General features: G+C 40.2%; 2 protein-coding genes across 2 annotated transcripts; one reads left to right on the top strand and one right to left on the bottom strand.

Annotated features, from left to right (window-relative positions):
• Positions 1–295: 295 nt before the first annotated feature.
• On the top strand, positions 296–9,616 carry ormdl2 (ORMDL sphingolipid biosynthesis regulator 2). The gene is made up of 4 exons (XM_083974789.1): positions 296–358; positions 2,575–2,754; positions 5,331–5,482; positions 8,916–9,616. Exons 2-4 carry the CDS (start codon positions 2,581–2,583, stop codon positions 9,049–9,051), a joined length of 462 nt encoding a protein of 153 aa, XP_083830915.1. The 5' UTR covers positions 296–358; positions 2,575–2,580; the 3' UTR covers positions 9,052–9,616.
• Positions 9,617–12,882: 3,266 nt separating this feature from the next.
• Positions 12,883–24,725, bottom strand: nemp1 (nuclear envelope integral membrane protein 1). The gene is made up of 9 exons (XM_083974805.1): positions 24,611–24,725; positions 23,198–23,319; positions 22,338–22,554; positions 22,161–22,233; positions 21,986–22,079; positions 21,772–21,886; positions 20,699–20,924; positions 19,464–19,640; positions 12,883–13,072 (listed from the first exon to the last, which is right to left on the bottom strand). The coding sequence occupies exons 1-9, from the start codon at positions 24,717–24,719 to the stop codon at positions 12,910–12,912; spliced, it is 1,296 nt and encodes a 431-aa protein (XP_083830931.1). The 5' UTR covers positions 24,720–24,725; the 3' UTR covers positions 12,883–12,909.
• Between the last annotated feature and the right edge of the window lie 231 nt (positions 24,726–24,956).

Raw genomic sequence — 24,956 nt, 5'->3', positions numbered from 1 at the left:
CTCCTGGTTTTGTGCTGACACATGGAAGTTATATGGGAATTAAAAAGAAAGAAAGAAAAAAAGAAAGAAAGAAAAGAAAATAACAATCTAAATGTTTCTAATTGTTGTGTTTCAAATAAGATTGCCATGGTGAACAACAAACAGTTCTATCCAGTGGCTGTAGCTACGTAGGCTACATACAGTAGTTTTACCTGCAGCTCACCTGTGTTACCTGTGGAGGACGCGGCCAGGGGGGGTTTGTTCTCCGACATCTGTCCGCCGCCGCAGCAGCAGCTAAAGGAGCCAGCCCGGACCTCACGGGGGGCGGGGTTAAAGAAAAAACAAGGAATTTCCTGGTGAGCTACGACAACGCAGGAAGGTACAGTCTACTCTGCTCCGTCTGAAATGAGAAGTTTTCCTCCGTTTCGACGCCACACCGACACCTGAATGCTTTACTCACAGATTGAAAGAAGCAGTTTGTAACCGTTTAAACGTACCGTCTTAACCGCCGTTAGCCTGTTAGCTTATGAAGTTAGCGTTAGCACACCAACCTGTGGATAGCAGCGGTCGGTTAGCTCGCAGCAGGCTAACTTAACGTCACTCCACCAAACGGTTTAAAAGTGAAAAGTGTGAACATAGCGTGAACAGATACGTGTCATCATAACATAGAAGAAACCACCACAGTTTAACTTTAATTATACTTGTTTTACTGTTACTTTTGTTCGGACAAGTGTCTGTATTGTGCTGCGGCTACTAGATGTCGCTAAGTGATGTCAAAGGAAGCGCGTGGTTAAGTCACCCTGAACGGCTCAGGCGGGCGGAGTCATGGCCGTAAAGCGGTTGTTTTGTAAAGATGCAAAGTTATTTCCTGTGTGAGTGAATGAATGGTGAATAACTGCAGAGTTAGTAACTGCAAAGGAACAAAATGGGATAAAGAAATGAATGGCATAACAGAATAAATCCTTTGCAGGAAATTATTATGTCAAAGCAGCTCCAATAGAATAGAATAAAATAAAACAATACAGATACGATAATTATGAGAATAAAATAATTTAGGATACAGTATCAAAAGATACAAGTAGACATAAAAACGTATAGTAATTCAGTTAGTGCAGGATGAACTGCCGTAAAGTGGTTGTTTTGTGAAGATGCAAAGTTATTTCCTGTGTGAGTGAATGAAGGAGTGGTGAATAACTGCAGAGAGTTAGTAACTGCAAAAGAACAAAATGAGATAAAGAAATGAATGACATAACAGAATAAATCCTTTGCAGGAAATTATTGTGTCAAAGCAGCTCCAATAGAATAAAATAAAACAATACAGATACGATAATTAGGAGAATAAAATAATTTAGGATACAGTATCAAAATCTGTATAAAATTATAAGTAGACATAAAAACGTATTTACAGTAATTCAGTTACTGCAGGATGAACTGCCGTAAAGTGGTTGTTTTGTAAAGATGCAAAGTTATTTCCTGTGTGAGTGAATGAATGAATGGTGAATAACTGCAGAGAGTTAGTAACGGCAAAGGAACAAAATGGGATAAAGAAATGAATGACATAACAGAATAAATCCTTTTGTAGGAAATTATTGTGTCAAAGCAGCTCCAATAGAATAAAATAATTTAGGATACAGTATCAAAATCTGTGTAAAATTATAAGTAAACATAAGAACGTATTTACAGTAATTCAGTTAGTGCAGGATGAACAATTGTCTACAAGTGCAGGTGTGCTACTCTTTAATAATAATAATTATTCTGTTTAAAGAGTCTGATTGCTGCTGGCAGGAAATACTTCCTGCTCCTTTCAATCTTGCACCTGTATATAATAAATGATAATAATCATATTATGAATGTGTATACCGGTATTGCTTAATCAAGAAAATAATTGCAGATGACAGATGATTACTGAGCTAGTTTATGGACACAAAACAGCAGATTGTTCATGATTAATTAATTATTTAAATTTCTATGCAAAGATACAAAATATTCTCAAGTTTCAGGAACAATTAATGCTTTTCGTGGTTTATTGAATGTGTGCGGGCAATACATTGTGTGGGTGTCAGTCTTGGGCTGCTGAACAAGACCCAGATGACATTAACGTGGGGATTGGGAGACTGTCGTGGGCTTTTCTGACTCTCCTCTGACTCCTCCAAGCCTAGTGACTAATCAAGATAACAACTGGCTGATAACACCATAATGAAAATAACTGGTTAGCTACTGTGCATGTGGGTTCCCTCAAACTGATGAGTCAGTTTACTTTATTTATTATTTACTTGTATGAACAAATTGTCAATGGCAACAGATGTGGGTGGGAAAGTGATGTTTTATTATGAACTAATGTTTCCTGATGTAATTGCTGCATTAAATCCCCCTTATTGCTTGGTAATGGCAATCATTACATCATGACATAAAGAAACTGTACAGGATATGTTGAATTAAACATAATATTAGTGGATTTGCATGACTGTTGCAAAGTTTTACCACATGCTGAGGGTTTGCAGGTTTTATTTCTCCTCAGGTTTGATAGCTTGCTGTCTTTTATTGCTCCTGCTCAGCTCTGTGTGTGTGTGTTTGTGTGTGTTTGTGTGTGTTCAGGTCAGGATGAATGTGGGCGTAGCTCACAGCGAGGTGAACCCCAACACGCGGGTGATGAACAGCCGAGGGATCTGGCTCACCTACCTGCTCCTGACCGTCGTCCTGCACGTCGTCCTGCTCAGCATACCCTTCTTCACCGTGCCGCTCGTCTGGACCCTCACCAACGTCATCCACAACCTGGTCAGTCCAGAAGAACGTGTAAAAACAACAACAACTGAATACTTACTGCACTGAATGACATTTTAACTATTACAGGCCCTGCAGAGTGTTTGTAGGTTAAAATGATTTATTACAGGATTTATTGCATATCTGTCACGTCTGTTTGTTTTCAGGACAGGTCAGTATTTACTATTAGATCTGACTAGAATCTCACAGTTATTAATTTCCCATAAGATAGACTTTTAACCAAACAAAAGACAACACATTTTATTAGGAAACTGTTAAGACTGTCTTCTTCTTAGATTGATTTAGATTTATTTATGTATTTTGGTCATTCAACATAACAGCAACAGCAAAAAGCAACGTAACAAAACACTTTCTTGAATTTAACTGAAAAGCTGTAGGCTGCCGCTGAAGCTATAAGCTTGTAACGCCGCCTACCCTTGTTCTCACCAATCGTTCAACTGTACAAATTTGTAATTCATCCATTTCCTCTTCCAGGGTCTTTTTGCAAATTCAACGATACCAACCAAATATATTAGGGGTGGGGGAAAAAATCAATTCATGTACAAATCGTGATTCTTAAAGCAGAAGTGAGTGATCCGGTCGTTTTCGCTAATGCTGCGTTCCAGGCAGGCTTTTGAAACCGTAAATTACAGCTTCAAGTCACAACTTACGACTTTGTAGCGTTCCAGGCAACCCACTCGTGTTTTTCCGACCTGTTTTACCGGTGAAAGTCACTATAACGGCCACTCGTAACTTCCGACCGGTGAACTCGTACCAGATCGAACTGGTACCACTTCACGGTCGGAAAAATACGAGTTTCCTTGAACGCACCATAACAGTCCTCGTCGCTACGTCACCACATTCACGGCGTTCCTTGGCTGCACACACAGCCCTGCATGCCGTTCTCTCTCCTCATTGGATAAAAACTGTAGGATACGATAAATGTTTTCTCTTCGGCTCAGAGCAGAGCAGAGGGACTGAGAGACCCGTGTTTCAGTCCAAACACTCTATGTAAGTGATTGCTGTCGGAAGATATAACTATTTAAGACTTATATTAACACAAATATATCACTCACTTCTGCTTTAACCTCTACGATTCTGAATCGATTCATAAACTTCAAAAATCGTTTTTTTCATTAGCGTTTCCTCCGTCTCTCCGTGCACCCTCACAGGCTTCTGTACACGGCGTTGCAGCGAGCTCAGATAACCGACGCTCGTTAACAGATTAATAACTGTTAACTGATGAGGTTAAAATACTCTATTGAACGTCCGTGACGAGGCTCGTGCTGATCAGCAACCCGACCCTCTGTCGAGGAGAGAGGACGATCGCTGTTATTTTGTTGTTTTTCTATTCTATTCTAACTCTTAGGTCCATGTTTTCAATCCACGATCCACTGATGAACTTCATCCTCCCTTTTGCCTCACTGCACATAGTCAGTTTACTTTTACTTACAGAGGCTCTATACTTTGTAATTCTCATCTTCAAAAATATCTTCATCTGTGATTAATTTCAAGTCCAGACAGAAAGCCTGTCTGATATATAAATAGATATATAAAGACTAGTCCCAGTAGTTTCCTTTCCTCGTATATTTATCATTAGATCAGACTCTGGGTGAATCTGTACGTGCTCACCCACTCATACACAATCATTTTACACTTTTACATGCTCTTATAAGGAGCTTGTTTTGCTTTATTTTTTGTTATTGTTGTTGTTGCTGAATTGTTTTAGAATCTTTTTTATATTTTTCTGGGAGGTGTTTATACTGTATAGCCCATGTAGGGTTTTTAACCTCTCCCGCACTTAAAGCAGAAGTGAGTGATATATTTGTGTTAATATAAGTCTTAAATAGTTATATCTTCCGACAGCAATCACTTACATAGAGTGTTTGGACTGAAACACGGGTCTGTCAGTCACTCTGCTTTGCTCTGAGCCGAAGAGAAAACATTTATCGTATCCTACAGTTTTTATCCAATGAGGAGAGAGAACGGCATGCAGGGCTGTGTGTGCAGCCAAGGAACGCCGTGAATGTGGTGACGTAGCGACGAGGACTGTTATGGTGCGTTCAAGGAAACTCGTATTTTTCCGACCGTGAAGTCATACCAGTTCGATCTGGTACGAGTTCACCGGTCGGAAGTTACGAGTGGCCGTTATAGTGACTTTCACCGGTAAAACAGGTCGGAAAAACACGAGTGGGTTGCCTGAAACGCTACAAAGTCGTAAGTTGTGACTTGAAGCTGTAATTTACGATTTCAAAAGCCTGCCTGGAACGCAGCATTAGCGAAAACGACCGTACCACTCACTTCTGCTTTAACTATTCTTGTTTCATTTCTGTTCTTTGTGATTGTCCTTGATTTTTATGGTGCAAATAAATAAAACTAAAACTAGACAAGTAGCCTAAATCAAACCATTTGCTTCTATTTATCGATTATGTTATTTTTGAGGAGACCTTTGAATCTCTGAAGTGTCTCAAGATGGATAGTAACGGATAGTAGAATATTCCTGATGGGACAGGTGTAAAAATGATCTCATCTTGAAGTATGAACTGTCAGGAAACCTCTGTCTCTAACAGTGTTTTGTCTTTCCTCTGCAGGTGATGTACCTGTTCCTACACACAGTGAAGGGCACTCCCTTCGAGACGCCGGACCAGGGGAAAGCTCGTCTCCTCACACACTGGGAGCAGATGGACTACGGCGTCCAGTTCACATCTTCGCGGAAATTCCTCACCATCTCACCGATCGTCCTGTGAGTGTGTGTTTTGGTGCTCTGATTATGAAGAGTTAGAGGCCATGAGGGGATTTCACAGACTCCTCTGTGAATATGTTAACATAGCATACAGTAACATAACATCCATATTCTGGTGAAGGTGTTATTCTAAATAAGGTGACCACACATGCAGCAGCTGCAGCTCCAGGAATATTCCCGTTTACAAATGAATCTGCATAATATGAATAATCCAACAACGATGTTCACCAGTGGTGGTTGTAGCATCACGCCGTCTGAAGTCATAGTGAAGGTGTGTTCTTCCCCATCGTGGTGTTTTCTCCCGTCCAAACACTGATGCGTTGTGAGTTCATCTAACAAACATTTTATAGATTGTGCAGCATTTCTATCGGATTTATTACATATCTAAAGCAGATATTCACTAGGATAGGACAATATTTACCATCAGATTTTAATACAATCTGAGAGTCATTAATCCAGTGGTTTCCAACCTTTTTTGGCTCACGACCCCATTTTGAAAGTGAAAGTATTGAATACAGTTGTTTAAGATTGTCTGTGGTGTTTTTAGTCATAATTAAAAAAAAGAAAAATAATTAGTTAAAAAAATACTTTTTTTATCAATTACTAGACATTTCAGGCGACCCCCACGGTTAGAAAACGCTGCATTAACCCATAAAACGCTTATGTCAAACAGAAGACAATAGGTCTTCTTCTGAAGTAATGTAGAAAAGTTGGGGTTTTTCTTACACTCAAGAACGAAGGCTTTGGACTTTTCCCTCAAAACAGAATAAAGCACAGCCGATGTTTCTGCCTCTCCCTAAAGATGACAGCTCTTCTTTGAAGGAGCCATGTTGTTGTTGTTATTGGTTTACGCGCTTCACCAGGAAGTTGGCATCCACTCACTGAAATATGCAGTGAAAAACTCCAGCAGGAATACTTGGTGAACACGTCATGTCTCAAAAATGCGACTTAAGATCAGAAAATGCCACAGATCTTAATACAATTATTATGTCTTATTCAGAATTTGAGCTTATTCACGCTATTAATGTCGGAGTATTTCTGTGCACGTAGACATAGACGATGACTCAAAGCGATTCGAGCGTTGTCATGCTCACACTGCGAGAGTGAAATCATTCACGGCTTGTTGACGGCGGCCCGCATGTGTAAAGAAAAATGTTTGCTGGCTTGTTGTTGTCTTGGCGACCGGCCAGGGGAAACACTGTAACTGCAGCTAAAGGTCAAGCGCACTAATGTAATGTAACTAATGTGTAGTTCACAGGTGCTCGGTCATCGTGGATAAAAACAGCACATAATTAGATGTATAAACAGCTGGAACAGGTGTGTATTGACTCACCTGGGAACAGTTTTAGGTTAACTGACTCATCTTTCACTTATGTATTTATTTATTTTGCACATGCACAGATAAATTCACCACTGTTGCGATGGCGGTTTTAGATGGCGATGAATTCACCAGGTGAATTTCTTGGTGGCCCTGGTAACCACTCACCACACCTGGAGCTTTGTGACTTGTGGTTTAAAACTCGGTCTCTTCCTCTTAATGGTTTTCCAGCGGACTCGCTTCAAAACACGAATCCTGCAAAGGGGAATATTAAATACTAGTAGCGTCATGGTTTCACACAGTAGATAATACTTTTATTTATTTTATTTAACCTTTATTTAACCAGGCAGAATCAATTAAAGCAGATATCAGCTTCACGGCCGTTTCGGCTAATGCTGCGTTCAAGGCAGGCTTTTGAAACCGTAAGTTACAGCTTCAAGTCACAACTACGACTTGGTAGCGTTCCAGGTAACCCGTAGCTCGTGTTTTTACCATCCTGTTGTCTGTGAAAGTTCCCTATAACGGCCACTCGTAACTTCCGACCCGTGAACTCGTACCAGATCGAACTGGTATGACTTCACAGGAAGGAAAAACACAAAGTACGAGTTTCTTTGAACGCACCATGAGTTAGCAGCCCCCGCCCTTGTCAGGCATCAATTGGTCCTCGTGCTACGTCACCACATTCACGCGCATCCCTTGGCTGCACACACAGCCCTTCATGCCGTTCTCTCTCCTCATTGGATAACACTTGTATCCCACAAGGAAAATTTTCTCCTCGGGTTACAGCAGAGCAGAGTGACGGAGAGACTCGTGTTTAGGCTGAAATACTTCATGTAAGTGATTGCTGACGGAAAATAGGACTATTTAGGACTTATATTAACAAAAACATTCCACTGATATCTGCTTTAAGAACAAGTTCTTATTTACAATGATGGCCTGACAAGAGGCATACGCTTCTTACGCTAACTTCTCCTGCACAGTCATCATGACAGATTGACTTTTTGTTTCGTTTGCATGCTAATATGTAAATGCAAAATGCAAAACAATGAACTCCTTTGTTTGAAACATCAGCGTGTTGATTTTATGTTTGTGATCATGTTGCCATGTTAGCATTAGCATCAGCCACACAGAGCCGTTGTTGTAGCTACGGTTTGTTTAGTCTCACAGCGTTGAACTGATATAATTACTGTGTTAGGTGTATACCGGTATGTAAATTACGTTCATGTTTTCATAACATAAAATGTCAGAATAATACATCTTACTTCACTATAAGTAACAAGGCAGGAGCGTCTAGACGGGTTTAGACAAGCAATCTTGTTATTTATTATTTTAGGAGTTTTACTTCTTCTCACTCCTTTTCAAATATGTATTTCTATGTCTTATGTTAAAATGTTTTGTCTTATTTTCTTTTTTATTATTTTGTCTTTCATATTAGAAATAAACACTTCAATCAATCAAATCAATCAATCAATAAAGTAAACAAGACAGTTAAAGTTCAAAGTTATCTTTATTGTCCCAGTTGGGAAATTGATTTGCAGCCAGGATGTCCAAAATACATAAAAATATACAATACCAATAAATACACATAAAACACACACACAGAGCAATCAACCTCTGTTGCTGTAAGCTAAAATTTAGATTCATAATTACTTTATTGATCAATGGAGGGAAATTTTTCTGCCTTAACTGCTGAATTGTAAGAGAAATCAAATCAAATCAAATCAAATCAACTTTATTTATATGGCACTTTTCATACAATGTAACACAAAGTGCCTCACAGAGGCATAATAAATCAACACAAAGTGAGATAAATAAAATATTATTACTAAGATAAAAAGCAGAATAAAATAAGTTAAAAATAGAATAAGAATAAAAATATAATAATAATAATTAACATATGTACATTTACTTGGCAAAAAAATGCTTATTTAATACATTTCGAGAGCAGCTGAGTGCAGGGAGATTAAACCGATGCACTTAGAGATTAGATGAGACGATAGATTTGGATTTGATGAATACTCACGTTTTTGAAGTGAAACCTTCAGCATGAATATTGATCCTGATGAACTGCTGCTGCTTTACTTTATTCTCATCTCTCTCTCTGTGTCTTTACAGGTACATTCTTGCCAGTTTCTACACAAAATACGACGCCACACATTTCCTCATCAACACCAGCTCCCTGCTCAGTGTCCTCCTCCCCAAGCTGCCGCAGTTCCATGGAGTGCGGATATTTGGGATCAATAAATACTGAGACTGAACACTGGATTTTTAAGCAGCAACACTGGACTACTTTTTTTTGTTTCCGAACTGTTTTTATGTTTTGACTCTTGAGGAGAAGAGATCCAGGTCGATTTGTCTTAACTGTACAGACTGTGTGGAGTAATAATATATTAAAGTTGCAGGGTTTTTTTTTGTGCTGCATCTTGCAGCCTGAGAGGAAAAAAAAAAAGAGAAAAGGAAAAAAGTAAATGCACCGCTGCTGAAAGTCATTTTTCTTCTTCACTGACGTTTCTGATGTATGTTTCCAAAGCCAGACACGTTGCTCATCTTTTTATCATCTTCCAGTTGTGATGTATATCCGTTCTTCTGTCTGAGCTTTTTTTGTTGTTGTTACAATTCAACTGTGAGTGTTTGGTTTGCAGGTTGTGGACGACAGTTTAAATTTTCCTCTTTTTTTTCTCATGCTTTCTTTTTTTTTCCCCCCCGTTGATTTACTATGAAGGATTTACATGCAGCATGCATATACACACCCACACGAAACACTGCAGCCTTTGTTTTGCAATGATACACATAATTATGTAATTTACTGTTTGATTTTCAACGTTTATAAAAATGAGCAGTGACAGCGACACGATGGTGTGCACACGTGGTCGTCTTATCTTTATTTCACACGCTTGAGGTTTTTTTTTTTTGCGGAGGTTTAAAGAATCAATTGATCAGTTGTGGGCTAGTTTGTAAGACATGGGGAAATCCAGACACTTTACATGTGTGTGTGGGGAGGTGTTGCACAGTGTTTGCTGTATGCTCGTATATCCTAGGGATTCCCCCCCACTTCCTCAAGCAGTGTGTTCAGGTTTGCATCGCAGCGAGGTTTCCAAATTAGTGACGTATGCTTTGGGGAAGTAGCACACAGGAAATGCAGCGGCATGTGAATGTGATTACACAACCTGAACCTGGGGAACGCATGCAAATAGTGTAGGGTTTAATCAGCTGTTTGAAACGTGTTGTGTAATCGAGTACAACGCGAGTACAAGAGTTTTCATTTTGCAGAAACACAGACAGAGAGAGAGATGGGATCCAGAGAGAAGTTGGACTATAAATGTCACAATGTCCCCGAGACATCAGATATCTCCGAGCAAATACAGATTGTGTGTTTTTTTTCTCTCCAACATGTACTAAGGGAAGCCTGAGTTAAGATAAGACTGATTCACTCTAACAACAAATGAATCATCCCTCCTCCTCCCTTGTTCTGCTTCCACTTTTTAATTGGACGTGAGGTGAGGGAATTGCGATGACACACACTTGTGTATTTACATCGCTCTGGACACAGGAGTCATATGTATGACACATGCAATTAAGGCGTTTGTCATCACTTTGATTGTTTTTTTTTCTAATTCCAAACACACAGATGTAAAGATATACCAGAGGACAAGTTAAGAGATAGATAAGAAAAAGGTCAGAAATTTTCTCCTTTTGCAGTAACAAGGTCGGTAAAGCGGAGTCCTGGTAACCGAGGAAAACAATGTAATCCATCATAACACAGACTGCGATTAGTTTCCCACGCATTCAGATATTAACAGACAGACAGGGGCGTTCCTAGACACTCTGGAGGCCCCGGGCAAGAGGTAACCACAAACATTAACTGTTAAAGGGATAGTTCATCCAAAATTCACTCATTATCTACTCACCCTCATGTCGACTAAGGGCTGTGAGAAGTTTCAGAGTCCTCCGTGCCTTCTCGGAGTTACAGCTGGGCTCCGTGCAGCACTGCATGTCCATATGACGGTTGCGAACAGAGCTCACTTTTCTTCATCCAAAAAGACACACCAAAAAACATCGAAATACCTCCATAGTGCTCGTCTGTAATGTCCCTCTTGTATTGAAGCCCCGACATGAGAAATTAAATAAGTCTATATTTTAAGCTTGTTTGTAGCGGAAGGTCCCAGTGTCTCAGTTCACTGCTCTTCCTGTGTCAGTGCAAATCGCGCGAGATTTACGAAGAAAAGTGAACCCCGTTCGCCACCGTCATATGGACATGCAGTGCTGCACGGAGCCCCGCTGTAACTCAGAGAAGGACTCTGAAACCCTTAGCCAACATGAGGGAGTGAAATTTGAATTTTTGGTGAACTATTCCTGTAATGAATCCAAAAATCCCAAACTGTATGATTCAATGCTGCATACTATGCCTATTCAGTCTCATATAAAACCTACCTTGGCTACTTTGGTCCAAAGTGCAAAAACATAGAGGGTTTACAACAACGGCTCTTAAATCATATGACGGTTACATTTTTTCTGACTATTTTATTTTTTCGTATTGTTTTGCGTCCAAGTCACGTGACTCTCAAGTTTCCGACCGTGAGAAGAACAAAAAACATAGCAAATATTTCTATAATTTTTTGTGGAAAATGCCCTTTGATTATATTTCTAGTGAGAAATATATATTTTATTTTCATAATGTACATGAACAATGTACATCAATGTACATAATCGTTCGCTTGCTTGTTGGTTTTTCAAATCCAGCCAGAATAATTAGAAACGGCAATGTTTTCTGCCGTCGCCAGGTGGTTACATTTTTATATATGACACTGGGTTGAAACAGAGTTGTGTTCGATGCCGTTCAGCCCTCTGCTGTTTGTAAAGAAGGAATTCAACAGGTTCATGTTAACCATCTTCCCCTCATTAGTTATTTATTCAATGACAGTCTCTTTTCTGCAGTCCACTGATGTTCATATCCAGGATTTGTTTTTTTAGTCATTTTATAGATGAATAGAAATAGAAATACAGTAAAACTTGTAATATCTGAAATTATTCTCAGAAAATCTTGTTGGGGAAGAAATTTCCTTTTTTTTTTTTGTGTGTATGTGAAAGTACCCATTACCCCAAACTGAGCTGAAGTACAAGTCGTGCATTCAATACCTGAAGCAGAAGTACAGATTTAGTAATTAAAACGTAAAAACAAAAGTACTTATTAGACAGAAAAATGCTTAGATTACTGTAAATAATTCCTCAAAATTGTATTTGACTGGAATATCCTGCCCCTGAGGAAATCCTACTTTAATAAAGGTGCATTATATACGTAGGTAATAAACTTTTAATTGAAACACTGTTATTCAATGAAAGAAATACAAACCAGTGAGAGCTCAAAATCATTTTTTATTCAAAATACTCTGGGCCAGCTCCACCGTTTTATGGCATTTAAAAAAACAAACAGGAAGTATGTTTAACACAAACAGACAAAACAAAACATTTTCTCCCCGAGCAGAAAGCTGGAATAATAACAACCCGGCCGTGTCTGTCGTCGTGCTGCTGTTTAGAGGCGAGAACGAGTCACAGTGATGTAACAAATCAACACGTCGTGTCGTTGGAGTGGCATCCGATGGCTGTAAACACAAAACATCCTGAAATTAACAACTAAAACCCCTTTTTCTATAAATCTACGAGCAAAAAGACGACACAACTTCACGTCGTCGACCTGCTTTGGCCTCCGATCGTCTTTAACTTTGGCTTTTGTTCCCCCAAAAAGACGAGCGCTGGCGTCGGGACACAGTCTTTGAAACATCATAGTTTTTGTTTTCTCATCGACGACTGATCTGATCTCAGTGATTGTTAGTGAATTTTGATTTGAAGTCAAACGATCAATAGGAAAAAAAAAATGGAAGAAGTCATTTGTGGACAGATTCTTTCTTGTTCAAGGCCTCGTCACACGTCGGCGGCAGCTCCTGTTTCTGAAGAGACAACCGGTCTTTTCTCAAACCGTCCTCCACCGGTCCTCGGTCGTGGAGAGCTGTTCTGTTCTCCAAACGCCTTTTAGGAAAAGCAACAATCAGAATTGTTCTTTTTTTTTTTGGTTTTATTTTCCCGTTTCTCCAACACGGTGACTGACGCCCTCTCACTCCAGCTTCATCACGGGCATCGTGTTGTTTTCCTCTTCCTCGTCGTCAGTGTCAAAGAATTCATCCTCGAAGAACGACCCCCCGAAGCCGTACTCCTGCGCGTGGACCGACACCTCGTTGGACATCAGGTGAGGCGAGCCTTCGATAAAATCAGCAAACCTGTGGAAAACAGTGGCATCTTTATCAATATAGCACATTTAATACCAAGGGGCAACTCAATGTGTTTTACATAAAAACAACAAACCAGTTAATAGTAAGAACTGGAAACGGAAAAAGAGCAGCATAAAACAGCATAAAAACATAATTTTTTTAAAAAATGAAAATAACCCAGAATAGTAAAAAATTGTAAACATTAAACACACAGTTAAAAGCAATACAAAAAATACATAAAGTACAAGAAAAAAAAGGAATATATATATTAAAACAATTAAGAGGACTTAGAGTGCAAATCAAAGATTAAAATTAAAGTTCTTAAAAAGAGCTCAGCCATAAGCAGATGAAAAGAGAAATGTTTTTAACCTGGATTTAAAGGGATACTTCACGCAAAATCGATAATTTACCAATTTTCTACTAGAAAAGTGGTGAATTATCGATTTTGGGTGAAGTATCCCTTTAAAAGTGCTTACAGTTGGGGCTAATTTCAGTTCTGCTGGTAGTTTGTTCCAGTTGTGAAACAGCATAACAGCTAAATGCTGCGTCACCATGTCTGGTTTGAACTCTGTGCTCCACTATCTGACCTGAGTCAGTAGATCTCAGAGCTCTACTGGGTTTAGACTCTACGGCCCAGTTCCAATCCGCCCCCTAAAGACTCAGGCCCTGAACCCTCACTGACTTAAAGGGATAGTTCACCCTAGAATGATATTTCGCTCATTATCTACTCACCCTCATGTTGACTAAGGGCTGGAAGAATTATCAGAGTCCACCGTCCCTTCTCTGAGTTACAGGGGGTCTCGGCGTAGCAGTGCATTTCAATGCAACGGTTGCAAAGGGACACCAGAGCTCTTCGTAAAAAAACACACACAAAAAAACATCCAAATACCTCCATGATGCTCGTATGTAATGTCCGTCTTGTGCTGAAGCCCCAAATTGCGTAATTGTCCCGAAAAAAATTAAATAAGTCTATATTCCAAGCATGTTTGTAGCATTAGCTCCTAGTGTCTGTTGTCCGGTCTTCCGCTGCCAGCGCGCATGCGCAAGGTTCGCACTGAGACCGACTCGCTTCCTTGTTTACCCCGGCGAAGGACTAGAAGCAGTCCGTAATAGCCTTCTTCTTCTTCTTCTTCTTCTTCTTCTTCTTCTTCTTTTTCTTCTTCTTCTTCTTGTCTCGTTTCACGGCGGTTCTGGTCCTTCGCCGGCAGCAGGGGCTGGCTCAATTTGCCGGGGTAAACAAGGAAGCGAGTCTCAGTCTGTCTCAGTATCAGTGCGAACCTTGCGCATGCGCGCTGGCAGCGGAAGAGCCGGACAACAGACACTATGAGCTAATGCTACAAACATGCTTGGAATGCGGACTTATTTAATTTTTTTTCGGGACAATTACGCAATTTGGGGCTTCAGCACAAGACGGACATTACATACGAGCATCATGGAGGTATTTGGATGTTTTTTTGTGTGTGTTTTTTTACGAAGAGCTCCGGTGTCCCTTTGCAACCGTTGCATTGAAATTCACTGCTACGCCGAGACCCCCTGTAACTAAGAGAAGGGACGGTGGACTCTGATAATTCTTCCAGCCCTTAGTCAACATGAGGGTGAGTAGATAATGAGCGAAATATCATTCTAGGGTGAACTATCCCTTTAAGTCACGTCAGCTCTAAGTGACAGAGTGTGAGAGTCTGTGAGGGTCCAGATGCTGTAAACATGAATGGAACAGCACTTACCCACTCTCACGACACGTTACCTTGACAACAAAATGTTTTTAACTCCGCCCTTGGACCGATAATTTACTGTACTTTCAATACGCACAAGGTGTGTGAGGGGGACGGACTCAAAACAAAATATTCCTGGATCAGATCTGATCAAATCATCATCAATAATCACAAACTGCACATTAATACTGACAGTTAACTTCTTCTTTCTTTTTATTTATTTATTTTTTTTTTGGCTCATGTCCATTAAAGCAGAAGTAAGCAATATTTTTGTGTTAATATAAGTCTTAAATAGCTATATCTTCCAACAGCAATCACTTACATAGAGTGTTTGGTCTGAAACACGGGTCTGTCAGTCCCTCTGCTCTGCTCTGAGCCGAAGAGAAAACATTTATCGTATCCTACAAGTTTTATCCAATGAGGAGAGAGAACGGCATGCAGGGCTGTGTGTGCAGCCAAGGGATGCACTTGAATGTGGTGTCGTGGGGACGAGGACCAATAGATCCATGATGAGGGCGGGGGCTGCTAACTCCATCGGCTGACAAGACGTTATGGTGCGTTCAAGACAACCCGTAACTCGTGTTTTTCCGACCTATGAAGTGGTACCAGTTCGATCTGGTACGACTTCACGGGTCAGAAGTTACGAGTGGCCGTTATAGTGACTTTCACAGGTAAAACAGGTCGGAAAAACACGAGTTACGGGTTGCCTGGAACGTTACAAAGTCGTAAGTCGTGACTTGAAGCTGTAATTTATGATTTCAAAAGCCTGCCTGGAACGCAGCATTAACCAAAATGACCGGATCGCTTACTTCTGCTTTAACAATAAAGAGACCAGCGGAGCTCTCCCTGACTACGTGTGTTAAGTTACTTTTTCTTTTCTTTTTTAACACTCGCGTTCCGACGGCATCCCATGTGTTTGACTTCACAACGCTATGAACTTTGGGTAATTTGCTTACCCAAAGTTAGCATCGGTGCTGACTTACAGCATCGGTGCTGACTTACGGTAAGAGGGCAGTAAGGGCTCATTCACTGACTCACTGACTTGATGATCTGACAACGGAACAGCCCTCACACACTCACGGACTTCCCGTGAACGCGCCTCTAAGCCAGTGAGTCCGTGAGGGGTCGGATTACTCTCCTATGTCATTCATGTGTTCTAGACCTAGACCATTCAGTGGTTTATTATGACTGGGAGCCAATGTAAGGTCTTAAGAACTGGAGTGATGTGCTCCGGTCTCCTTCTTGTGGTTAAAGCCAGGGACACACCGGCCCGACCGTCGGGCGTCGGGACGCGTCGAGAAGCGTTGTGGCGGTGTGTTCCTGGCTTAAAGCTCGAGCTGCAGCTGTTTGATGCTTTTTGGGGGGGGTCCAGTCAGAAGACCGTTACAGTAGTCGAGTCATCTGGAGATGAAAGCATGAATCATCTTCTCCTGATCACTGTTCCCTCTAAGGTGTTTTACTGTGCAAATTACACACTGCTCCCCACCTCTTTGCCCAGAAGACAAAAAAAGTTGCACACTCAAATATCCCCGACTAGTTTACTGTTCATTTCTCCCTAATGTGCGCTTCGAATTGTAAAATTTATGACCTTAACCGTGGTCAGTAGTGCAACTACGATTTAAGTTTTTGCTTGTGAATTATTATTAAGCTGCGTTCACACCAGACCTTTTGTTTTTAGAACGAGCGACGAGTTTACATGTTAAGTCAATGCAAACGAGCGATGGAGCGTTTAATCGCCCAGGCGAAAAAACGCTGGGGCTCGGAGCGACAGCGACGGAGCGTCGGAGCGTTTTTTCGCTCAAATCGCTCCCGTCGCTCGAGATGAGAAATCCCAACTCTCCGGCCGTCAGTTGCTCGTCGCTCAGCGCTGATTGGCTGCCAACCCCGGTGGTGCCGGTGTAAACAGAGACACATGGCAGTGGGCATGACGTGATCAAAGAGAAAATGCGAGTCTGTGGATCTGTGCCAAATTGACGAGCGACTGCAGCTGAGCGTCGGAGCGTTTTTTTCGGAGCGATACGAGCGACAGCGACAAAAACAAAAGGTCCGGTGTGAACACACCTTTACTATTAATATCAAGAATGCTAGTGCCAGGAGTTGATGACATCAACTTGATGTTAGTTATTTTTTTCATATTATTCATATGGCAATAAATGCAAACTCTATTTTGCCAAAACAATATTGTATTTTCTTATCATTAACTGTAACTGACGTAGATATGGAGTAGCCTATAGGTAATGTTGTCAAAAGAATCTGTTATTAATCATTATAGTAATAGCCAATAGTATTGATATTTGGAGTTGGAGAGAGGCCATAGCACCAGCATGTGGACGTACTGTGTATGCTCAAGCTGTCGCTCACAGTCGTTCAAGCAGGTTCAAGCTAATCGACTAGTCGACTTTACTGCTCCACAATGACGTTTTCAGCTTGACGTCGACTAGTCGCTGATCATGTGACAGTAGCCTACAAGAGTAGCGGCTTGAAACAACAGCTGAGTGCGCTGAATGAAAAAAATACGAGCGCCGTCAAGCTGGATAGAACGAGGTCGTACCAGACAGGAAGTCAGGCACAGAAAAGGCGAGAGAATCCGGTCAATTTTCAAAATAAAATAAATGATGATTAAGTTTGCTGTCCGTCTATAGATATTTGTCAGTTGCGTCAGCACCCGAGACACACATCCATAGGCTACATACAGCGCTAGAGACAGACCTGTGTGTGTGGAACACCAAGTAGCCAGACGGGTCGATGTTTGACCTGCGCGGAGAGAGAGAGCAGGAGAAGCTGCTACCTGCGAGACGCCAAGCGCCTGTGAGGCGCTGCGCTTCCGCGGGCAGTGTGTCCGCGCTGCCGGCAATTTAAAAAAAAAACTCCGCTCATATCGACAGCTTTACGTCGCGCACAACAACAACAACCAACAACAGCAACAACCAACCAGGAAAAAAGTGTGAGTGAGCAGGACTGTGATGGTGACGAGGCCTGTGTGTCGTTTTCCTCCATAATTGTTTAACGGACAGCAGAGAGTATTATCTTTTGCACTTGTATAGGAGTGTATGTTACAAAAAACCAAACTGATTTACAGTTTGTTGTTTATAAAGCTGCTGTTCTGTGGACTAATTTCTGTGCATGAGCTTCTGTCAGTGAATACAGATTGTTGCAAAGCATTTCCCTCCTGTGATTTATGATGGGAAAAATATGAATGACGTCATCAACGACTAGTCGACGTCGACTCGACTTTCATAACATTAGAGTCGACTTTTAAAAACCTGAAGTCGTGCAACCCCTAACACTGACAGAGATGAGAGATGGTGAAACGCAACAATAATATAGTGATGATAAAGGAACCTGTGGCGGACGCATTTATGGGAAACACTGAGATCCCTTCCTCTGAATTTTCGAAAGCATTTCCCACAATCTATGATATTAATTTATGAAAATTAGCTATTTTAGAAAATAGTTTTGAGGACTGTCTCCCTGTCTCTCTCGGCTCTACTCTGCTTCGTAGTTTTATTTACTGCTGACATGTAGGACCAGGTTAAAATATATAATATTGGTGTCTTGCTGTTTTCAGACTATATTCCTGTGTCTTACCTGATCTTCTGCATCGACACGTCTCTGTCTGGCCTCTCCCTACAGCGGGTCTCTCCCTGTCTGTCTGAGCTGCCTGCAGTGTCACCAGATATCATTAGTATTTTTAATTTGATTCATGAAATGTTCTGCTTTTACTGCTTATGTATGTTACTTTCTTTAACACAGCCAAGCCTAAAATATAAACTACCACCGTGGTTTACGCCTTTAACTCTGGTTATGTCCTTAAGTTGATCAAAGGCTGTTCTGGTGACTAATTTGATTTGACCGTTGAAGGTCAGATCTGAGTCTATCTATCAGCACACCAAGGTTTCAGACACTTGGTCTTTCGTTTCTATTGACAATGACTCAATAAATAAATAAATCCATGTAGCAGTATTTACGAGAACCCACATGCATACATTCCTACAGACAGAACAAGGACATTTGACTACATTTCCATAAAGGAGCATGACTGTATCGTTCGTTAAAACATAATTTGTTTACATTTTGGGAAACTCTAGAGGTTGAGTTTTGGTTTCTGATAAAATGTCTCAGTACATATTCTTGTTTTGTTTTTTTTAATTGTACTGTATAATTGAAGCATTGTACTGTTAAAGTCAGGCTGGCTCACCTCATTGTCAATCACTGTATCAATAAACTCGGTCTAATAAATCATCACTGGTGCCGACAATTAGTTTCATAATAAACCATGATGACACTGATAAATTGGAGGTCACATGTTTGTTGTAATGTGGTTTTAACTAATTATAGTATTATTATACTAATTATAGTATTATTACCGTTTGTGGGATCTGATCTCATTCGTTTTAATGACTCAGTTTTGTGGTGGGAAAAAAACAAAACAAAAACTCCCACTAAATCTACGTTAACTCAACAACGTGACACAAACAAACCATCATCAAACTTCCAGGGGGGGGGTGGGGGGGGGGGTTGTTTTTATCGGAGCGTTATTGAAAGTGCCTCATCATGGTGACAAGTCATGTGAGCCATTGTTTAAAAAAAAAATCACATGAGTAACTCTCTTTGTTCCAAGTGAACTAAATGCAGATAAATGATGATGTGCAGGAATTTATAAAAATCACAACAAGAGAAACGAGCACCTTTTCGGGGACTGTAGCCGGGACACTGCCCTCCAGGGGCTGAACTCGGGGCTGTTGCATTGTTTCCTCAGCTCGTCCAGAGCACGTCGGGTCTCCTCCTCCGCCTCCTTCTGATACTCCTCCTCGGTCAGGAGGCGACGTGGCTCGGGCTTCCAGCGAACCCACCGCTTTATTCTCCTGCACAACAACACAATACAACACAAAGTACTCAGAGAAGATTCACACGACATCATACAAACAAACCGAGTGTGGAAAATGCAGTAAAAACACAGGCGGCAACTGAGAAAACATCAATGTGGATGAATCTCAGAGGCTGAAATACGACTTTTCAAAGAACAAAAATATCAAAAATGAATCTTGTGCATTATCAAAAACTCTTTGTGGTGAGCACCATGCAAACCACTCACACATTTTCCATTTGTGTCAACTGCTAAAACCATTCTGGAAAAAATTATAGTCTGTTTTTTTGATATCATATTGCAGTTTAAAAAGACACTGGAACCACAATGTATTATTTTAGGAATAACCGCAGCTGAGCTCACAACAGAGAAAGACAAATACTTATATACAGGATCCTCAGAATTGCAGCTCTGAAGCAAATAACAAGAAACTGGCTAAAACCCATTTCACCTTCTCTTAATAACTGGAAATTAACTGTAAAACATATTTAAGAAATGGAAAGAATTACATATAGAATCAGAAATCAAGAACCAGAATGTATGTATGTACATTCTTTATTATTATTATTGGGGTTTTCTCTTTCTGTTACCATGAACGTTTTCATTTTTTCTGTTGTTTTTCACTACAAAATACATAAAATTTTTTGGGGGTCACTCCAACGTCTAAAAAGAAACATGTGTAATGGAATATAAATCAATAATTTGTGCAATCCTGCAATAAAATATATATATTGTCTGTTGTTAAGTGTGTGTACTTAGTTTAGAGTATATCAGTGTGTTTTTTCCAGTTTCCTTTAGTCATACTAATGTTGCTGTCTTGTCATGTTTCTTGTTTTTTCTTAATTGCACAGTCACTGGAGTATTGCACATACCATTTCACTGCAATGATCTTGTATTATTGTATGTGACTAATAAATTCTCTTGAACTCTTGAATATTAAAAAAGAAAAAAAAACTCTTGTGCATACAATAGGAGTCACCAACTGAGAGGATTTCAGTTCAACACCCTGCAGTGCTCTAACGCCACCTTCTGTCGGCTTTGAGGACACTGACTCACCTCCATGCAGCGATCGTCATGGAGACTGGGTACTCCAGGTTTTTGGAGAACACAGATGCCACAATGATCGCGAACGCCACTTGTGGAATTTGAATTCCTAAGTAAATGAGGAGCAGACCGAACAGCTGCAGCGTCCACGACAAGATGTTGATGCTCCTCTCGTCCACCAGAGGGCCGTAACGGTAGCACACTGCAAAACTGATGAACCCCACCACGGCTGCATAACCTGAGGAAAAAAAGGAATGAGAAAAGGAAAAATGAAACACTGTGTGAAAAAACTAACATGGAAGAGAGCTGTGAAACAAAAACCCTGCATGTTGAATGTAGAGCTATTTACAGCCTCTGTAAAAGTGACAAAGTTTTACATGTTTCTCTGACCTTCACACTTGTGTCACATGTTCTGTATATCAAAGTGAAGCAGGTAGAGTTCTGCATTTAGATTTACGCTTAAATTCTTAGAAAGAGCTGAAACAATTAGTCAAACAGGAAGCAGGAAAAATTAATTAACTATTTCAATGATCAAAAGAAAAGCAAACATGTAAAATATTTGATTTGTTGCGCATAATAGTAAACTGAATATCTGTGGATTCTGATGGTTGGTGGACAAGATATAAATCTAAAGATATAACCTTTAACTTTAAGAAAGTATTATGTCTATTTCTGTTTCTACAATTTTATGATCTTATGACTATTACTGACCCCGGTCTCTAAGTTTGGACAACACAGGGAATTTGGTATTTCTCTTAATTTTCTAATATGTAATAGACAAATGATGAATTGTGAAACTAACGGAGAGGTTGATCAATAAATAAAATCATCATTAGTTACACAGGTATATTTAAAGATTACATTCTACAGAAAACAAAGGTAATCCTGCTCCTGGAGGTTTTAGTTAAGAGATGTATCTGTGTAGAGATTTTCAACAGATGTTCAGTCACTCTAAAGTTTATATAGGTCTAAATAAGAAATAAAAAAGCAACATGTATTTTTAAAAAAGGCTTGCTTTGGCCTGATGTGTTCAACTCCATTACGTCACTATCTATATAAAGTCTGTGTTGGTGAAGAGTCGGTACCTAACGCCATGTGCCAGTGCTCTCGCAGGATTACGTTGAGGTTCCTGCAAACCAGCTGGATGGCGTACACAGAGAACGACCAGCCGCCGACGATCAACACATAAAAGGGACTTTTCTGTGGAAGCAACAAACACAAAGGAATTAGGATAAGGGAGAGACCTAAGTGACTTTATCTGTAAAGTAACAGGTCATTGGAGACAATAAAGTACTTTACCTTTGGCAGAAGTCGTGCCAGGATGAAGAAGAGGATGATGAGCGAGGCGATCATGCCTGTGCTCATACCAGCAGAGTAGTAGAAGAGCTGACTCCTTTGTGTAGAAGAGAAAAACAGTTAACACACAATAATCATAATAATCAATCCTATCAACTAAACATAAAGTAAGAATTACCTGCTGAGTGAGTCCGCAAAGACAAACAACATTGTCCCCGAGATAAAAACCAAAAAGAGGTAAATATCAAACTCTGCAAAGAAGAAGAAGAAGAAAAAAAACCCGACATATTAATGTATCAGTCATGTCATATCTGTCAATGTAACTTATGATAAAATGAATTAGTCCTCCACTTACTGCGCATGGGTTTGACAGTGTACTGCGCTCCGTCGCTGGGGTCGACCTTGAAGCACGTCTTGTTGCTGAACAGGCTGACGTTGATCGTGGTTTCATTGTGTCGCTCGCGTAGCAAACTCTGAACCCAGCCCCAGAAACTGAAGTTCTCCAGCTCCTGCAGCTCCTCCTCGCCCTCCACAGTCTCCAGCCTGAACACGCTCGAACTCCACACTTTGACCTGCGAGACATTTTCAGTTATAATAATAAACCACAAGGAAACGGAGTAGCTGTTAGTACTCTATTCAGGGTTCCTACAGCTTAAGCCAACTTAAATTTAAGACTTTTTAAGACGTTTTTAAAGCCGCTTGAGATGAAATTTAAGACCGACTTCACAATAAACACAAATGCAAAAAAAAACAAACGTCACCACATCTATTACAAAGGGTTAGGGACAATTTTACCACTTTCCTATGTGGTCCAAGGTAAAGTGACTGCTACATGAAAGCCACTAACTTCTCTATGTCAGAATGTTACCAATTATTTTGAGATCTGAGACTAATTACAATCATAAAATCCCACTTACCAAGTGTTAACATTTTTAAGACGTTTGAAAAATTGATTTAAGACATTTTAATGCCAATTAAGGCCTTGTTTTTAGATGAATGAATTCAATGCCTTTTAAGACTTTTTAAGGATCCGTAAGAACCCTGTCTATTGTTATATGCAGCATGCAGAGGTTTTATTCCCCCCGCACTAGAAACGGACATAGCAGTGGCTGTAGATGGATCAACATTTTGAGCATATTAGTCTCTTTTAATCGATGATTACTAATAACTCAGTTAAATAAAACAAATCGTACACTCTGGGTTTACGTAACTCACCTGAATCCTGGTCCATGTTTGCCTCCAGCTTGGTACGACTGAGTTTTTGTAGCAGAACCGGTTCGGTCCAGACAGAACATGCTGCTTTCCATCCAGCAGATCTCTTATTGGTTTGTTGCCTGCTGGGTTTGACAAGTCAGAGACATGTTTAACACTGACACAGCTTCATGTGTTACTTTCTAAGATGATCTAATATCCCGAGAAATGATGATGCACATACACTTTTTAAATATTATCCTTGTTTGTTTCCTGCAGGGATTGTATTTCATTATTTTCACTATAAACAAGTTAACAGAACATGCAATGCAGTGACCAAACCAAAGTAGAAGAATAATCAATATTGCAATGCAGACAGTATCTAATTTGCTACAGAAAACATATGATAATGGTAAGGCAGGCCGAACCTTTTCCACACAACTACATATCTTACAATACACAATAAAACACTTCTTTCCTCAAAATAACATTGACCCAATAACTCCTTTTGTACAGAAATTGAAATCCCAGCTAACAATCTGTGTTGACCCCCTAGTTCAAACTTTGACATCCCACAAACACTCACTTGGACTTAGAGATACTTTATTGATCCCAAAGGAAATTCAGGTATCCAGTAGCATACATACATAATAATATAACATGCACACTATACTCATCCATATAAATTACAGATAACATCAATATGTTATGAGGAAAAAATACTAAAATTACAATGAATGAATAGAAAAAATGTGCCCGATTAAATATGCATAATGTATAAACTGTGCAATGGCAGAAAAAAAAGACAAGAAGGTGTGCCTTGTGTTTACACCTACCCTCATTTGCCTATCACTTATCTTTTTTAAGGGTGTGGTCAAAATAATAGACACCACCTGTCCAAATAACCCAATAACAGCTGCTCAACAACGACACCACACGAAACCACAGCCTCTAAAATGACCATAAAGTTAAACCAACGCCTCTACAATACACTAAACCGAAACCAAAACTGTCTCTGTGAGTAAATATATATCTCTGAGACCTTCGGGAAGTTTTCTTAAATCCAAATGTTTCAAGCCTGTGTTTATAAATACACTGGGGGTCAGCGAGGTGTTTTATTATTAGCATCATGTGAAGACTAAATGAGAGGGCGGGTCTAAAAACTCAGGCACATTTATACCCAGAAAGTCTCCAACAGAAAAATAAAGTATTTAATCGAGTGACATTATGTTTTTCAGACAGAGCAACACTCAGAGGACAGACTGTAGTAACAGGACTACGAGGATTTATACATAAAGCATCGTAACATCCAGTAACTACCGTCTAACTACTGAGACCAAAGTAAGCTAACCGGAGTTAGCCTGAGCAATGAAACCTCATTAAACACGTCCTGTAAATGAATATCTCTGTTATTCCAGCGGGGTTTTTGCTTCTTACCTGTTTCCTGTAGCGAGGTTTTAGCTAAACAGACGAGAAGCACCGCGAAAACCTTTAATTTAGCGTTGGAAGACTTGTAGCCGTTTATCATTTTCATGCATCCCGCCATGATGAGACCACCGTCATGTCCCGCCTCCTTACGCCGCCTGGTCCCGCCACTTCCTCCTCCGGCCGCTCGGTTGACTGACAGGCCGCTCGGCCAATCAGGACGCCGGACTGGATGTCGTCATTACGGATGGAACGTTCAACGTCTCTACGTATGTTGATTGGATTAAAACCTTTCTTTTTTCAAAATTAATGATTAAAACAGGGGTCTTCAACGTTTTTCAGGCCAAGCACCCACAAA

Source organism: Trachurus trachurus, assembly GCF_905171665.1.
Source record: "Trachurus trachurus genome assembly, chromosome: 7".
Lineage (NCBI taxonomy): Eukaryota > Metazoa > Chordata > Actinopteri > Carangiformes > Carangidae > Trachurus > Trachurus trachurus.
The sequence above is the reverse complement of the archived record's forward strand: the minus strand, read 5'-3'. Positions and strand labels throughout refer to the sequence as shown.